This window comes from Suillus subalutaceus (genome assembly GCF_016647625.1).
Source record: "Suillus subalutaceus strain FC151 chromosome Unknown DFJ58scaffold_192, whole genome shotgun sequence".
NCBI lineage: Eukaryota > Fungi > Basidiomycota > Agaricomycetes > Boletales > Suillaceae > Suillus > Suillus subalutaceus.
The window spans coordinates 2,335-18,181 of NW_024540441.1; the positions used below are offsets into that span (position 1 = coordinate 2,335).

General features: G+C 48.0%; 4 protein-coding genes across 4 annotated transcripts; 2 read left to right on the forward strand and 2 right to left on the reverse strand.

Moving 5' to 3' along the window:
• Positions 1-1,755: 1,755 nt before the first annotated feature.
• Positions 1,756-6,862, reverse strand: DFJ58DRAFT_669610 (uncharacterized protein; the record flags this gene model as incomplete). Its single annotated transcript, XM_041382794.1, has 17 exons — positions 1,756-1,816; positions 1,867-1,973; positions 2,034-2,124; positions 2,183-2,351; positions 2,417-2,470; positions 2,519-3,021; positions 3,075-3,227; positions 3,284-3,558; positions 3,874-3,969; positions 5,188-5,236; positions 5,286-5,392; positions 5,459-5,549; positions 5,608-5,788; positions 5,855-5,896; positions 5,945-6,425; positions 6,501-6,666; positions 6,723-6,862. The coding sequence occupies 17 exons, from the start codon at positions 6,860-6,862 to the stop codon at positions 1,756-1,758; spliced, it is 2,766 nt and encodes a 921-aa protein (XP_041237088.1).
• Positions 6,863-7,627: 765 nt separating this feature from the next.
• DFJ58DRAFT_818313 (glutathione synthase) lies at positions 7,628-9,672 on the reverse strand. The gene is made up of 5 exons (XM_041391852.1): positions 9,252-9,672; positions 9,061-9,197; positions 8,881-9,012; positions 8,745-8,825; positions 7,628-8,696 (listed from the first exon to the last, which is right to left on the reverse strand). The coding sequence occupies exons 1-5, from the start codon at positions 9,636-9,638 to the stop codon at positions 7,808-7,810; spliced, it is 1,626 nt and encodes a 541-aa protein (XP_041237089.1). The 5' UTR covers positions 9,639-9,672; the 3' UTR covers positions 7,628-7,807.
• Positions 9,673-10,531: 859 nt separating this feature from the next.
• On the forward strand, positions 10,532-12,220 carry DFJ58DRAFT_749778 (uncharacterized protein; the record flags this gene model as incomplete). The annotated part of the gene is made up of 14 exons (XM_041387688.1): positions 10,532-10,649; positions 10,703-10,712; positions 10,766-10,785; positions 10,846-10,878; positions 10,927-11,023; positions 11,083-11,117; positions 11,168-11,195; positions 11,249-11,281; positions 11,330-11,365; positions 11,594-11,671; positions 11,722-11,832; positions 11,891-11,931; positions 11,984-12,009; positions 12,067-12,220. The coding sequence occupies exons 1-14, from the start codon at positions 10,599-10,601 to the stop codon at positions 12,218-12,220; spliced, it is 753 nt and encodes a 250-aa protein (XP_041237090.1). The 5' UTR covers positions 10,532-10,598.
• A 1,175-nt stretch (positions 12,221-13,395) lies between these two features.
• Positions 13,396-15,458, forward strand: DFJ58DRAFT_171042 (uncharacterized protein). The gene is made up of 17 exons (XM_041379015.1): positions 13,396-13,398; positions 13,571-13,799; positions 13,853-13,862; positions 13,917-13,936; positions 13,994-14,026; positions 14,075-14,171; positions 14,231-14,265; positions 14,315-14,342; positions 14,395-14,427; positions 14,476-14,549; positions 14,605-14,686; positions 14,742-14,819; positions 14,870-14,981; positions 15,040-15,080; positions 15,133-15,158; positions 15,207-15,374; positions 15,432-15,458. Exons 2-16 carry the CDS (start codon positions 13,749-13,751, stop codon positions 15,252-15,254), a joined length of 768 nt encoding a protein of 255 aa, XP_041237091.1. The 5' UTR covers positions 13,396-13,398; positions 13,571-13,748; the 3' UTR covers positions 15,255-15,374; positions 15,432-15,458.
• The last annotated feature ends 389 nt before the right edge of the window (positions 15,459-15,847 follow it).

Genomic DNA, 15,847 nt, shown 5'->3' on the forward strand with positions numbered 1-15,847 from the left:
TGCCGCTTTGACGTCGCTTCCCTTGTAGCGTTTCACCTAATCACGTTAGTTTAGTACGCCTCGTTGTTCACTGCCTTCAATCCTTTGTCTCCATATGCCTCCTTCCTTCATCTATATGCTCATTTTGGCCGTTGAGTCAGCCTTACACTCTCTTATTCCTTTGCAGAATCACATTTAGTGTTTGTCCCGCTCCAGGCACGTCTGAAAGCCTCAAGAAAAGTCTCCATCTTTATCGCTCGTCAGAGTCATCACTCAGTTTTCGTGTTCTCAATACACACGTCCTCTGTTTACGCCGTCTCGGTCATTATTCCCCTTCGAATTCACTATCAGCCTTACACAGTATGTCTTCCCTGCGAACTGTTACATATGTATAGACTGAAACATGGGTATCTTCTATGGATTTACCCTGGTGATTGATATTCCTGTATCATGTATCCCTGTTACTTTTATTGATATGCCGGCTTAGACCAATGGTTCTACAATGCTGCCCTCTGCGCCACCGATTATTCATTATAAGTCCACGACAACCTGTTTGTTCAACGTAAATAAGTATATGTCGTCCTCTCTATCCGATGTTACTCTTCGGAATTCACGATAAACCTATCATCTTCTGGACTCCTTTCCGGGTAGTCATTTGCGCCAGCGAATTGAAAACGGGTACTCGCGATTCCACCGACTCCCTCTTCTTGCGTTCGCCCTTCACAGACCCGCCGATTTCTGGATAACGATATTGGTAGTGGCCGAACGGGATAGCGCTATCAGATGAAGACTTCCGTTGTGATGTGTTGGAAAAGGACACCATCACACCGGTCTGATCGCCCGCCCGAACCGGAATAGCACGACTCGAAGCCTTTTTGACAGCATGTGTTCACGATATATTGATGTACAAGCGTGAAACTCTGTATGACACACGAATCAAACATCTTAATCCTCCAAATAAGTCCAAGGACGCAACCAATGACAACGCACCTTCTCTCATGACTTTCAAAGTTTTCATACACTTATAGGACCGTTATATTCTTCGTGCAGCGGCTGTCCAGGAGATACCCCATCCCATCATGACGTTCTTCTATTCAGGTGGTGTTTGAAGCATCAGGTTACTTTCGGGTTCTGGTGTGGCTAAGTGGACTAGGCGGAAGGAAACAGAGTGAAGCTTAGGTAAAGACGGGCCTTCCCTGAGTTGGGCGGGGACTACAGATAGTCTCGTCCGAAAGCTCGTCAGAGACTTATCTGGAGACCAAGTGTGCGCCGAGGGGAGGAAGGACACCCACCCAAAGCCGCAAACGAAGGCACAGCCAAACCGAGAAGGAAGGCAAAGCAGGCCCGAAAAGAAATGGCTAAAGATTTTCCGCGTGCAATGGTGCCAGAAATTCAAGAGAGTGCCAATAGGAGAGGACAGAGCCAGAGGACCAACGTCCAAGAGCTTTAATGACACATGTAGGACACCTGACAGTAGAAATTCCATTGTTCCACCGACTTGAATGCGGAACGCGTGACCTGGGGAAGTGCAAGGCCAGAGCTGGCCCAAATGGCGTTACACTGTGCAGGCAATTTTTTGCGGCTGAGGCAGCGTCGAATTTCTGGCACCAGGATCATCCTGAAGGATGAGTAGACTACATAGTAAGTTTTCGGTCAAGCAAGGTTTCTGCCTACACAGGCGGCGCTTCCCAAGTCTGATGGTTCGAAAGGAAATCCATACCTGAATACGAGAGTACAACTACAAACTCAAAGAAAGTACAGGGTGCTACTTCGTTGCTACGGTGCTACGAGCTGTTCGATATAGTACAATACAGCACCATCAGCGACCGCCTTATTACTGAAAATAGGATAGGTGAGCTTGAACCGTTGTTAGTTACTGGTGCTCACTAATGGTTATCAGGTCGACTGAATGCAATACCAAGCTCATGAAAATATTCCTGCAACCTTGCGAACATCCACTCGCTCACAGCAAAGTCCCCCATGAATGATACAATCTTCAGGTGGTGGACAGTTGGTCAGTACTTGCAATTAAGTGCAGCAAATAGATAACTAACTGTAATTGGAATGCCTGCATTCATTCTTTGGGTTTCAAAAGCCTCAATAATGCTGGCAATAGAAGGTTCGAAAAGCTCTGCGACATCTTGTCTTTTAATAGCAATGTGTTAGATATCGATGGTTCCGAGAGGATGACTATAATCCTTACCCATTCAATTTAAGTTGGCCGTTACGAATATTGAACTGGGGATCTTTGTCACGCATGGTACCAAATTTGATATATGACGGATCTTCCGGGTTGCAAAACCTGAGTGTGGTGCTCATGTCGAAGATGTCAGTCATCTGCAGTACTATCTCTGGTGTACCGAAACGACTGCCTGATAGTTTTTCTGCCCAGTCATTCCATTAGGAATTAACACAGAAACAGGAACTGCTGGCAAACCTTGAAGCAGACCACGAGCACGACGGGTCACAAATCCATAACCTTGCAGTCGACCTAATGAATGGAGAATGAGATATGACTCGAGAATATCATGAGACTTACACTCGGCTGGAGCAATCTCTTCAATCATCAATGGGGATAAAGTCATTGAGTAGGCATAAAGGTCGATAGTCCAATTTCCTGCATCGATAATGACAATACCTTGGCTATCAGAGGCGACGATTGGTGTCTGTGACAGTGTGCCTGACGCCAGGACATTATGATGGATGCAGTAGTGTAATTTTGCTTCTCCTTCAGTCAGCAAATGAACACGAGCCATGTCCTCTGCCGTATTGGAAACGAGACCACCAAGGACGGCAGCTATCCAGAATTGTCGCTGCTGCGGGTCCCCCCAGCCGTTTGGATAGGTAAAGACAAACTCGATGCAGTTCTCAAGTGACCTCCAAAGTACATCGCATTGACTCTCCTGAATATAAGTGCGTGCACAACGAAGGAGGTATTGCATGAAGTCGCCGAGCACCTCGATGACATGCTTGCCTCGTGGGAGAGGTGGGTAACTGATATCGGAGGCGAGAGGATGCACAGCTTGTAGGTGAAGCTTCCACCTTTCAAGTGTTTATATGGTAAATTACGCGAACACGAATAATACCAGACATACCATTCAAGCTTCACCCATCCTTCTTCCTCAGCTCTTTCAATAACATCCATCCCTTGAGTTTCAGCACCAATGGCACAGGCAATTCCACTCGTGTTGTAGTATAGTAAAGAAGGTATCTTCGAGTCGCCTCCGACGTGCTCTTGGCCTGGGTATCTAATATCCGCAGTAGTCGATAATAAACCATGACTTGATGGAACACGAAGACCAACCTGTTGACAGAGCCGACAATAGGAACTTTTCCGGGAGTGAGTATACAGTAGGAAATACTACTGTGTGTAATGCCTATGTCGAAGGCGAGGACCAACTTCGGGTGTAGTCCGATGTATGGCTGTTCATAACGGTTAAGTATGGCCGTCATGGTTGAGTGGCACGGGAGCTTAAGGTACTTAGAAAGAACGACGGTCTTCGAATTCCTTATCAAAGCGACATCTGTGTAAGCTCGTGGTGTGTAAGGCGTCAAAGAGAGGGCGCCAACATCCGTTGGCTGGTCGACTCAGACTCTTAGATTCAGAGTACTAAATGGTGGGAACCAACTTATGTGCTGGCTGTGGTTGCTGATGCACTCGCTGGCTGGGAAAAGGCGGGCACAGCGCAGAGGATGACGTAAAACGGCGGGCAGACAGACTTTGGGCGTTGGCCGAAAGAATATATGTCCAATGAGCAAGCGTGGGAAACAATACCTACCAGTGTACTAGCTAATTAGGTGGCGAAAAGTCGAAAACTGAAACCATCCAGGCTCGTTCCCACCTTGCTGGAGAGGTAAGGGGGCGGTCTCCGAGTACGGTAGTAAACCGGAAACATGCGCAAATCTAAACTTCCGTTGTGATGCGCTGGGAAAAGACACCACCACACCGACCTGATCGCCCGCCCGAACCGGAATAGCACGACTCGAAGCCTTTTTGACAGCATGTGTTCACGATATGTTGATGTACAAGCGCGAAACTCTGTATGACACACGAATCAAACATCTTAATCCTCCAAATCGGTCCAAGGACGCAACCAATGACAACGCACCTGCTCTCATGATTTTTAAAGTTTTCATGCTACCTCAAGAACACGCTTCCGCGCACATTATCCCAACCTAGCATCCTCATACCCATGTAAACATCGTCAACATGTTCCGAGCATCCTGGGAGAGCGATGTTTATCTTTAACGATCCCATGCGGTTCAGTATCGGGACCACGGTCGGTGGTATCACACTCTAGAATTACGAACGCATGCATTGGGAGTGCGTTGTAAAGTGTTACACGTTCTTCCCTGGTGCAGCAGCTTGCGCACCGGAAAATAAGAGAATGATCGCAAGTACGTTTTTGAGTCGGACTCCAGCAGCGATATTGGAAGATAATACTTACAAGACTGTGATATTCTTCGTGCAGCGGCTGTCCAGGAGACATATAACGTTCTTCTGTTCAGGTAGTGTTCGAAGCATCAGGTTACGCGAACTTTCGGGTTCTGGTGTAGCTAAGTGAACTAGGAGGAAGGGAATAGAGTGAAGCTTAGGAAAGTGAACAGAAGACGGACCTTCCCTGAGTTGGGCGGGGGCTACAGATAACCTCGTCCCGAAAGCTCGTCAGAGACTGATCTGGAGACCAGGTGTGTGCCGAGGGGAAGAAGAAGGACACCACCTAAAGCCACGGGCAATGCAGAGCCGCAAACAAAGGCACAGCCAAACCGGGAAGGCAAAGCAGGCCCGAAAAGAAATGACTAAATATTTTCCGCGTGCAATGGTGCCAGAGAGCGCCAATAGCGGAGGAAAGAGTCAGAGGTCCAACGTCCAACGACATCGGGTGGGACTCCTGACAGTAGAAATTCCGTTGTTCCACCGACTTGAATGCGGAATAAATGACCTGAGGAAGTGGAAAAGCCAGAGCTGGCCCAAATGACGTTGCATTGTGCGAGCAATTTTTCGAGGGAGCGTCGAACTTCTCGCACCAGGGTCATCCCGAAGGATAAGCAGACTGCATAGTAAGTTTTCGATCAAGCAAGGTTTCTGCCTACACAAGCGGCGCTTCCCAAATCTGGTGGTTCGAAAGGAAATCCATACCTGAATACGAGAGTACAACTACAAACTCAAAGAAACTACAGGGTGCTACTTCGTTGCTACGATGCTACGAGCTGTTCGATATAGTACAATACAGCACCATCAGCGACCGCCTTATTACTGAAAATAGGATAGGTGAGCTTGAACCGTTGTTGTGTCTGGTGCTCACCAATGGCTATCAGGTCGACTGAATGCAATACCAAGCGAATGAATATATTCCTGCAACTTTATGAACATCCAGTCGCTCATAGCAAAGTCCCCCATGAATGATACAATCTTCAGGTGGTGGACAGTCGGTCACTGGCAGCACTTGCAATTAAGTGCAACAGATGGATGACTAACTGTAATTGGAATGCTTGCGTTCATTCTTTGGGTTTCAAAAGCCTCGATAATGCTAGCAATGGAAGGTTCGAAGAGTTCTGCGACATCTTGTCTTTTAATAGCAACGTGTTAGATGTCGATGGTTCCGAGAGGATGACTATAATCCTTACCCATTCAATTTAAGTTGGCCGTTACGAATATCGAACTGGGGATCTTTGTCGCGTATGGTACCGAATTTGATAAATGATGACTCTTCCGGGTTGCGAAACCTGAGTTTGGTGCTCATGTCGAAGATGTCAGTCATCTGCAGTACTATCTCTGGTGTACCGAAACAACTGCCTGATAGTTTTTCTGCCAAGTCATTCCATTAGGAATTAACACAGAAAACAGGAACTGCTGGCAAGCCTTGAAGAAGACCACGAGCACGGCGGGTCACGAATCCATAACCTTGCAGTCGACCTAATGAATGGAGAATGAGATATGACTCGAGAATATCATGAGACTTACGCTCGGCTGGAGCAATCTCTTCAATCATCAATGGGTATAAAGTCACCGAGTAGGCGTTAAGGTCGATGGTCCAATTTCCTGCATCGATAATGACAATACCTTGGCTATCAGAGGCGACGATTGGTGTCTGTGACAGTGTGTCTGACGCCAGAATACTATGATAGATGCAGTAGTGTAATTTTGCTTCTCCTTCAGTCAGCAAATGAACACGGGCCATGTCTTCTGCCGTATTGGAAACGAGACCGCTGAGGACGGCAGCTAGCCAGATTTGTCGTTGCTGCGGGCCCTTCCAGTCGTTTGGGTGGATAAGGACAAACTCGATGTGGTTCTCAATTGACCTCCAAAGATTGCAGTGACTCTCCTCAATATAAGTGCGTGCACAACGAAAGAGGTATTGCATAAAGTCGCCGAGTACCTCAATGACATTCTTGCCTCGTGGAAGAGATGGGTGACTGGTATAAGAGGCGGGAGGGTGCACAGCCTCAGGCTGCAGGTGAAGTTTCCAACTTTCAAGTATTTACATGGTCAATTACGCGAACACAAAGATTACTGGTACCTGCCAGACACACCATTCAAGTTTCACCCATCCTTCTTCCTCAGCGCTTTCAATAACATGCGTCCCTTGAGTTTCAGCACCAATGGCACAGGCAATTCCACTCGTGTTGTAGTATAGTAAGGAAGGTATCTTCGAGTCGCCTCCGACGTGCTCTTGGCCTGGATATCTAATATTCGCAGTAGTCAGTAATAAACCACGACTTGATGGGACACAAAGACCAACCTGGCGACAGAGCGGATAATAGGAACTTCTCCGGGAGTGAGCATACAGTAGGAAATACTACTGTGTGTAATGCCCATGTCGAAGGCAAGGACCAACGTTCGGTGCAGTCCGCAGTATGGCTGTTCATAACGGTTGAGCATGGCCGTCACGGTTAAGTGGCAGGTTATCAAGGAAGCTTGAAGGTACTTAGAACGGCGGTCTTCGAATTCCTTATCAAGGTCTGACTACAAGTACGGGAGACCATCCAAGTTGCCCGATTAACCGAAGTAGAGTGGAGTTTCAGCCTTGCAATCCCAAGTCAAAAAAATGACTTCTGTTCACGATATGACCGAACCAAAGTTTGGTTCGAACTGTAGTTCTTGACCGGACGGCATCTCGGACTTCGACTTTTCGCCCCGTTCGCCCCATTCGTGTCACTCGTGCCAAAGAAATATATATAATCAAATACACTGCACAAACAAAATAAAAATGACTTCCCTACCATCACGCGCTCGCACAAAGCCCATCGAGGTTCGATGTTCATTTGTTGGGTCATAGAAGAAGGCAAGGTCTTATCCTTGAGTAAGTCTGTATGACAGATGAAGCGAGTGAGGTCCAGAAGCGACATCTTAGTATGCAAGCTCGTGGTGTGCTCGTAAGGCGTCAAAGAGGGCGCCAACATCCGTTGGGGGGTCACATGGTAGGCATGACTCAGTTATTGGTAGTGGAGTCAGAGTACTAAATGATGGGAACCTGAGACCCACTGGGCCACACCTTATGTGCTGGTTGGGAAAAGGCGGGCACGATGGCGGGATAAACGACAACCGATTTTAATTGGCTGACTAGGATGACATTCAGCGGATGACGTAAGACGGCGGGCAGACTGACACACGCTGGCTGGAAACTCCCGAAAGATGCCAACACAGACAGTCCCGGCCTGCCGCTAGATATATAAGTATCTTGAAATCTAGTAGCTTGAAGTAGTCGTGTATGGTTTCGGGTTTACAGGTGCAACTCCTCATTTTGTTGAGTACACCGGCAAACCAGGCCTTGATGCTGGCATTCCATCATGTTACAGAATAATCTAACAGGTTGAGTCACTATTATCAAACAAGCACCACACTATCCAACACCGAAAACCCAGCCGCAACCCCGCCCTCATTACTCTCTGTCCCCTTGGTCCTCACAAGCCATCCCACCTCCCTCTCCACCACCTCTCCTTCTCCAAACAACGCATACCCAAAGAAGCCCAGCTCAGAGATAACCTCTGCGCGTACGACTTTCTTCTCTGTGCTCCCGTTGTCTGTACCCGAACTCGACGGAGACGCGCGCACAAGGTAACCGCTTATCCCGCGTGGCGTCTCGATCATCTCCATTGCGATCCAGGCTTCGCGCTCTTCAGCGGGCAGAGCGTCTAAGAACGCAGGAATGGCTTCGCGGTAGACGTTGTTCCCACCACCCTCACGCTGGGGCTTTAACACGAGCGACGGGGCCTTAAGGTGCGCGAAACGTGTTCCGGGCGGTACGTTTCCTTGTCCTTGTCCTGAAACCGGGAGGTGATCAAGCGCAGCGGCGATATCAACATCCTCCGAGTCGAGCGCCCACATGCCCATCCAGGTGGCCCGGATGTCTGCTGCGTGCGCTGTGAGATCGAGAGCGTGTGTGCCCCATGTTGCACCTTCGTTACTGAGGAAGCGCTCGAGTACCCCGGGGCGCGTGAGTGCTTCTTGGACTTTCTTCCCGCCTGCGAGTTGGAGGGGAAGAGAGGGGCATTTGATGGCGCGGCTGCGCTCCAGGAGGAAACGCGTATCGTAGTAGGAGGGTGACGGGAAGTCGGAGGGGGTGTAGGATGCGCGGAAGTAGATTGTGGAGATTTCGTACGGTGAGGGATTGGTTGGGGAAGGGATGGTGATGGTGAGTACTTGCGTGGAGGGGTCGAGGGATGCAGAGACGGCTAGGTCGGCGAGTGTTTGACGGACGACGTGGATTTGATGCCTGTCGTGCTGGGTTAGTCTGTGGATGGTAGGAGATATGGGGATTTACTTTTCGAGTAATTCATACTCTAGCCATCGTTGGTCGAAAACGTTGCGTTCGTTGGGTTGCACAACGAACAGGATGCGCGCGCTGGGTCGATCTGAGTTCACGAATACATGCATACTTGAACGAAGTTAGAACTGACTCTCGAACGCCATACGCCTCGTGAGCCTTGGCAAGACCTTCAGCGAGACCAGAGGTGGTGTTATTCTCTGGAAAATTGTCTGCAGTAAGATGCGGAGATGTAGAAAAGTAGGATGTAGATGCCAGGATATTCCTATGCCGCATCAGTTTCCACGAAAGATATCCAGAAAATCGGACACACCTGTGCATAGCAGCCGCACGCTCTGAAAGCGGACCAAAGGACGAAGATATAGTATTAAACTCGACCTGCTTCAGTGCAAGTCTATCTTCTGCAGCATGCAACATATAATCCGATCTAAATAGGCCGAGGTGCAACGGCTACGTGCCATTAACGCCCCGCCATGCGACAGAAGAAAGAAGTCTCAGACCCACTTGTACCACGCCGTGCTCCCTTATCTTCTTCCACCCCCTCCACAGCGTCCCAGTGAACTGATCCGCCTTGCCTACGCCCTCCTCGGCGCCCATCACTGTATCTAAGAATTGGGTATCCATCGCTACGCGTGCGTATAGCACGTTATATACACTCTGCAGCCCTCTTGCAGCCTGGAATTGAGCACGGGGGAAGGGCGCTGGAATGAGTGAGATGGGGGCATGGATCGCGGTGGTTGGTATACGTGGTTGGGTATTGGATGATGATTGGGAAGGTGGAAGGTATAGTAATCCATGCGAGAGCGCGTATGTTGTTGCGGCGAGCGTCAGAGCTTCTAGCTGCTCTGGAGTTAGCTGTGGAGGCCAGGCAGCGAAATTGAAGGAGGCCATCAATGAACGCGGTTACGTACCGACAAATTGTAAGCAGATAAGATAAGTGCACCACGTGTCCACCAAAGTTGAGTAAGCGGACTCGGATTCCTTCTTCTGCCACGCTTGATAATCCTGTAAAGTGCACGCTCAAGTTGTTTGCGGAGGGGTGGCAGAGCATCCTACCATGATATGTCTATAGGTGAGGTGCATAATAGATATCGTGCGCCAACAGAAAAACACCGACACACGTCGCTCTCATGCAGTCCTCTACACAGTCACGGTGAACATGTCAGCCAGGAGAGCATGAAACTCTACCAGCCGCCACGCTCACCCTGACGAGAAGCAGCAAGTTCAGCAATGGCCAATCCAATTTGTGCTAGCCTCAACCAAGCTCACAGCAACGAGAAGCAGTGAGGTCAACTCGTTCGAACCGACTGCGACAGTTATGGCACGCACCGGCGACAGAATGATGCAGATACAGTAAGATTATTGAAACACTGCAGTGCCATAGATGCAATGAAACTTACATAAATACTCCCGTTGGGGTGTGCTAGCGTATTTTTTGGCGCCCATGCTAATATTACTTGTTTGCGGGAGGCCAGGTCAAACCCACTGATACGAAGTATAGTGGGCATGTATTTCCACCACCCTTCCCACAAAATACAGTGTTGGAGTTCAAGACTAGATCTAGATTCTACCGTGCTTACTCGCGAGTTGCAGGTAAGCCACTGAAGGCAGTGTGGTGGCGTCTCATAGTAGCGCATCATCATGAATGATAATTATTGATCAGAGTCCTACATTCATTCGCCCCTTGATCGCTCTACTGATCAGCGTCGGCGTTGATGTTGCATTGCTTGGCGTGTCTTGGCATGACAATGATGTGTAAACGCTGTAACACAGCTATTGGTTGTGGTGCTTAAATGGCGAACTTATGCGTAACGCACAACGAGAAGCGTCTATCTGCTCTCCACAAACTCGATGAGTCACCCTACTGCTTTATACGTCGACGCTGGCATTCAGGCATCTAAGGTGCGCAACAAGTCGAGCTCTAAACAACTTTGGTTGACTCTTAACCCACCCAGTACTTTAATGGTACTGTTCTTATCTGATGCTGTATGAATACCGTGGCTGATTGAAATACCTAGTCGGAATGTTTGCTGTTTTAGTGAGTGTAGTCGCTGACTTGAACTCAGGGGTATGGGATGCTGATGATGTTCTTACTTAGATTTTTGACTATTTCATTACCCTAGAGGCGGAGGTGCGCGTAGTGCGCTGATCACCTAATTATTTAATGACCGTCTCAAAGTCACTGTGGGTCTGGCACCGCAAATGGACGTTTGTGCGATTTATATTCACTGTATCACGATACTTGCCATTTTTTGGCATTGGGATGACATTCATCGGTGAGCTACACGTGTTTCTAACTCGCTTTTTGCGACGATTCCTCATGGCTGATGGATAGGTGCGCTTCGAACACAATACTATCCTGGTGAAAGCGTGAGTGATTACATCCCTTCAACGCAACGATATTCATAGCAACCGTGCAGTGTGTTAGATTTGGGCAAGCGTCAAACGGTTAGCGTGCACAGCCTGCGGTACATTACGTTTCTCATTCGCCCCTTACACAGTGTTGCACATCATCTGCATTGTAGCCGCAGAGGGTATGTTATGTCTTAAATGAGCTCCCGATGTTGACATTTTTCCTCTAGGCTTGCTAATAACGAGGATTTATGCTTCCTGGAACAGTAAGCGTCTACTGACATTCCTTGTGGTTTTTTCCCGTCGTATGTTTTTTGTCCATCCTTCATCATAGCAGGATTGATGTCGAACTACTACCAGGTTTGTTTCGTGGTCTCCTATCTCATATCGGACACTCCCCTGGTTTTTAATTCCAAAAACACGACCCCGATCAATATACGTTTGTGATACGCTGTTTGATTTTCGTGACAATCATGCTCATGGAGGGTGGGCAGCGGATCCGGGCAACTGTCTTCTCTTAGGCGGGAGGAATAACGTCTTCGAGTACGCCGCTCTGTTACTCTATGAACTAGGTCAGTCGTCTTGTCTCTCAAGAAGATTTTCGGACTCATGCATGAATCAGTCCTCTTATGCTTGATGTTGTACATCAGATTCAGCAAGTACAGCAATGCCATTGGAAAACTCCAAGAAACGTTTTTTAACGACTCAATGAGATATATGATGTGTATCATGGGTAAGATGACTATGTTCGCCCAAACTGCCCGCGTGCTCACTTCCTACTATTTATCAAGTCATGTCTTCGTTCAGCATAATTTTGACTATGGTTCCTCCGGTGCGTTGGAATACATCTGGCCAGCCATCCATGCGCTTATGGTTGAATACAGATCACATGGGTTTCGATCACAGACTCGTGAGCGCATCGACTTGCACGACCGTATCACCAACTGATCATGTATCACGTCACCAGTCCGCAAATCGTCATCCACAGTGTTCTAGCCTCTCGGATACTTTTCAACCTACGAGCAAGTGAAGGACGATCACGAATTCATACAACACTGACGGATGCATCTGAATTACAATTTGGAGGAGATCAATTTTCGACGGTGGTATTCGATGTTTAATCAAGGGATGTGCACAGTCTAGGGCTGGTCCTACTGCGTATGTATCTCATGTTACATGCTAATCGTAGCGGCGGCGAACGCCAGTCCTCAACTCCGTTGTCCGGCCAATTCCTTAATCTGATACCTTTGTTGTCTCACGCACTGCACATGTTCTTGTTTCACACAACTTCAACTTTCACTCCACCGCATCAATAAGAATATTATACCAGACCTCTTCCAGGTTGACCTATCTTATTGTAATCTAGCGCCTTTTCCTGATCGTCTCTGCAGAAGTGCGGTGATTATTTTACCCGACGTGTTGGCGCCGGCGTGGTAGAGCTGTAATGCACGATTCCATATAACATGGGCAAGCCCATTGCATGCTTCGCGATGAGTTTGGGTATCTATGACGGAACGCACACATTCAGGCTGCTGACGGACACATGAGACTATGTCGAGCCGGTTGAGTCAGAGCGCGAAGGGCACACGACAAATCAGCCAGGGGCAAAGTTAGCCACGGCATATGCAAAGAAGTGGAAGCTTCACATGTCGTGGCTGCCACGTCGATAAAAGCTGTGAGAGACAGCGGTTCAAATTAGTATAGAGAGCAGGCAACCGGTGTTGCCCGAATACGTCACAAAAATGAGCGGCAATAAGAGGCCCGCGATGGGATACAGCCCACAGGCAATGGTGCATTGGACAACTGCGCAAACAAGACATGCATCAGTCATTAGTGAAAGCTCGGTACGCCAGCTGAAGAAATGGGCCAAGACAGCAGCGATTGCGTCTTTCTTGGTGCAGTATGAAGTTTTGCGAAGAACAAAGGCCTTGGTGGTAGACGCCAAAACAGGAGCGGGCTCGATGATCGATGAAGGAAGATGATCATCCCACAAGCGCACATCATTACCGATCGAAGGAGAAATGCGATGAAATTAAATTTGAGCGTCATGCAGAACACGTAAGCAGCAGAAATTTTGTGGGGGAACCGTGGAGCGGCGCTAACGGCGTTTGCATGTGACAAAACCCTTTTCCCATCAGCTGGGCCTTCAAGTTTCTGGTTCAGGCGGTTTTGCTGATGAATCAATGACAAGTTGCAGGTAAGCAGTCTCATCATCATGTGCATGAATGATGTCGATGGTTGTTGATCCAACTTGTCCTACAGCCTTGACATTATTCAAGTAGTGTTGTGCCATGTAACAGTGGTCAGCAAATTTATGTAGATTGTTGCGATGCTCTAAGACTACAATATATTGCTTTAGATCACTTTCTTATCTGTTCACCGTTTCCGTGATGTGAGTTCTGCCACGTTCTGCCCGAGAGGTTCTAATGCGATCTGCCTGGCAGTGACAGTTCTGCCCTGCCACCTGGCAGAATGGCAGAGTTCTTCCCACAGCACTACAACCTTCAATCGCCCCTTGAGCGATCATCGCTCTACTATCAATGAGCGTCAGCGTTCATACAATAACGTGTAAACAATGCAACATAGCCGTCGGATGCTTAAATGGCGTGACGCACAACAAAAAGTGTTGATCTGCTTTCTACGAACTTGATGAGTCACCCTACTGCTTTGTACGTCGACGCTGGCATTCAGGCATCTAAGGTGCGCAACAAGTCGAGCTCTAAACAACTTTGATTAACTCTTAATCCACCCAGTACTCCAATGGTACTGTTCTTCTTTGATGCTTGTATGAATACCGTGGCTGACTGAAATACCTAGTCGGAACGTTTGCTGTTTTAGTCAGTGTAATCGCTGACTTGAACTCAGCGGTATGTGGTGCTGACGTTCTTCCTTAGATTTTTGACTATTTCATTACCCTAGAGGCAGAGGTGCGTGTAGTGCGCTGATCACCTAATTATTTAATGACCGTCTCAAAGTCACTGTGGGTCTGGCACCGCAAATGGACATTTGTGCGATTTATATTCACTGTATCACGATACTTGCCATTTTTTGGCATTGGGATGACATTCATCGGTGAGCTACACGTGTTTCTAACTCGCTTTTTGCGACGATTCCTCATGGCTGATGGATAGCTGCGCTTCGAACACAATACTATCCTGGTGAAAGCGTGAGTGATTACACCCCTTCAATGTACCAATATCATAGCAACCGTGCAGTGTGTTAGGTTTGGGCAAGCGTCAAACAGTTAGCATGCACAGCCTGCGGTACATTAATTTCTCATCCACCCCTTACGCAGTGTTGCATATCATCTGCATTGTAGCCGCAGAGGGTATGTCATGTCTTAAATGAGCTCCCGATGTTGACATTTTTCCTCTAGGCTTGCTAATAACGAGGATTTATGCTTCCTGGAAGAGTAAGCGTCTACTGACATTCCTTTTGGTTTTTCCCGTCGTATGTTTTTCGTTCACATTTCACCATAGAAGGCTTGATGTTGAACTACTACTAGGTTTGTCTCGTGATCTCTTACATCCTATCGCACCCTCCCTTAGTAGTTTTTGATTACGAAAACGCGTCCCCGATTAATATACGTTTGTGAAGTGGTCTTTGATTTTTGTGACAATCATGCTCATGGAGGGTGGACAGCGGACCCGGCCAGGTGTCTTCTCTCGGGTGGGAGGGGTGGTGTCTTCGAGTACGCCGCTCTGTTACTCTATGAACTAGGTCAGTCGTCTTGTCTCTCAAGAAGATTTTCGGACTCATGCATGAATCAGTCCTCTTGTGCTTGATGTTTGTACATCAGATTCAGCAAGTACAGCGATACCATCGGACCCTTCCAAGAAACGTATTTCAGCGACTCGCTGAGATATATGATATGTATCATGGGTAAGATGAATCTGTTCGCCCAAACTACCCGTGGGCTGACTTCCTACTATTTATCAAGTCATGTCTTCGTTCAGCATAATTTTGACCATGGCTCCCCCGGTGCGTTGCAGTACATCTGGCCAGCCATCCATGTGCTTATCGTTGAATGCAGCTCACGTGGGTTTCAATCACAGACTCGTGAGCACATCAACTTGCACGACCACATCACCAACTGATCGTGACCAGTCCGCAAGTTGTCGTCCACAGTGTTCTAGCCTCTCGGATCCTATTTAACCTACGAGCAAGTGAAGGACGATTGCAAACCGACACAACATTGATGGATGTATCTGAGGTGCAATTTGAAATTGGAGGACTTGATGTTTAATGCACGCAGTGCAGGGCTGGTCCTACTGTGTGTGTATTTCATGTCACATTATTCACCAAATTAGTAGTCGCTCACCAGATCTCAAGTCAGACCGAAAGCTGCAACTTTGGGGTCCCGGAGTCTGCGAAGTCTCAACGGAATTAGAGGTGTGGCACTACTCGAAATCCGACGTTAGCATTAATTGAGCACTTGGCTTGGAATCATGAACATCGAAAAGGTGACATTATCAGTCAAGAAGATACACTGCACTTACTAATGGGAGAAGCCATGACTTGAGCCACCGGCTTAGGCTCTGCAAAGTTGGACCTTATTTAGGCCCGGGGCTCGAAACCGGGAATATCACTAGGGCACTGTAGTCTGAATGGATCAAGCGACATACCTCGGCTGCAGCGTGTTCACCTTCAAAATTAGGAGCCAACGGTCGAGGGACATGGAAGTGAAGGCTCTCGACGTTGCATGCATTCAGTCCATTTTCAAGTGTTGATTCCATGGTCATACTCAC

Excerpts from the sequence above, each read along its gene's own strand:
- DFJ58DRAFT_171042 (XM_041379015.1), top strand. The coding sequence starts at position 13,749 with ATGAGTCACCCTACTGCTTTGTACGTCGACGCTGGCATTCAGGCATCT. Across the intron at positions 14,027-14,074 it reads TCATTACCCTAGAGGCAGAG|TCACTGTGGGTCTGGCACCG; the intron begins GTGCGTGTAGTG and ends ACCGTCTCAAAG. Across the intron at positions 14,982-15,039 it reads ATATATGATATGTATCATGG|TCATGTCTTCGTTCAGCATA; the intron begins GTAAGATGAATC and ends CTATTTATCAAG.
- DFJ58DRAFT_818313 (XM_041391852.1), bottom strand. The coding sequence starts at position 9,638 with ATGGCCTCCTTCAATTTCGCTGCCTGGCCTCCACAGCTAACTCCAGAG. Across the intron at positions 8,826-8,880 it reads GAGGCGTATGGCGTTCGAGA|CGCGCGCATCCTGTTCGTTG; the intron begins GTCAGTTCTAAC and ends AGATCGACCCAG. Across the intron at positions 8,697-8,744 it reads GAGTATGAATTACTCGAAAA|GCATCAAATCCACGTCGTCC; the intron begins GTAAATCCCCAT and ends CCAGCACGACAG.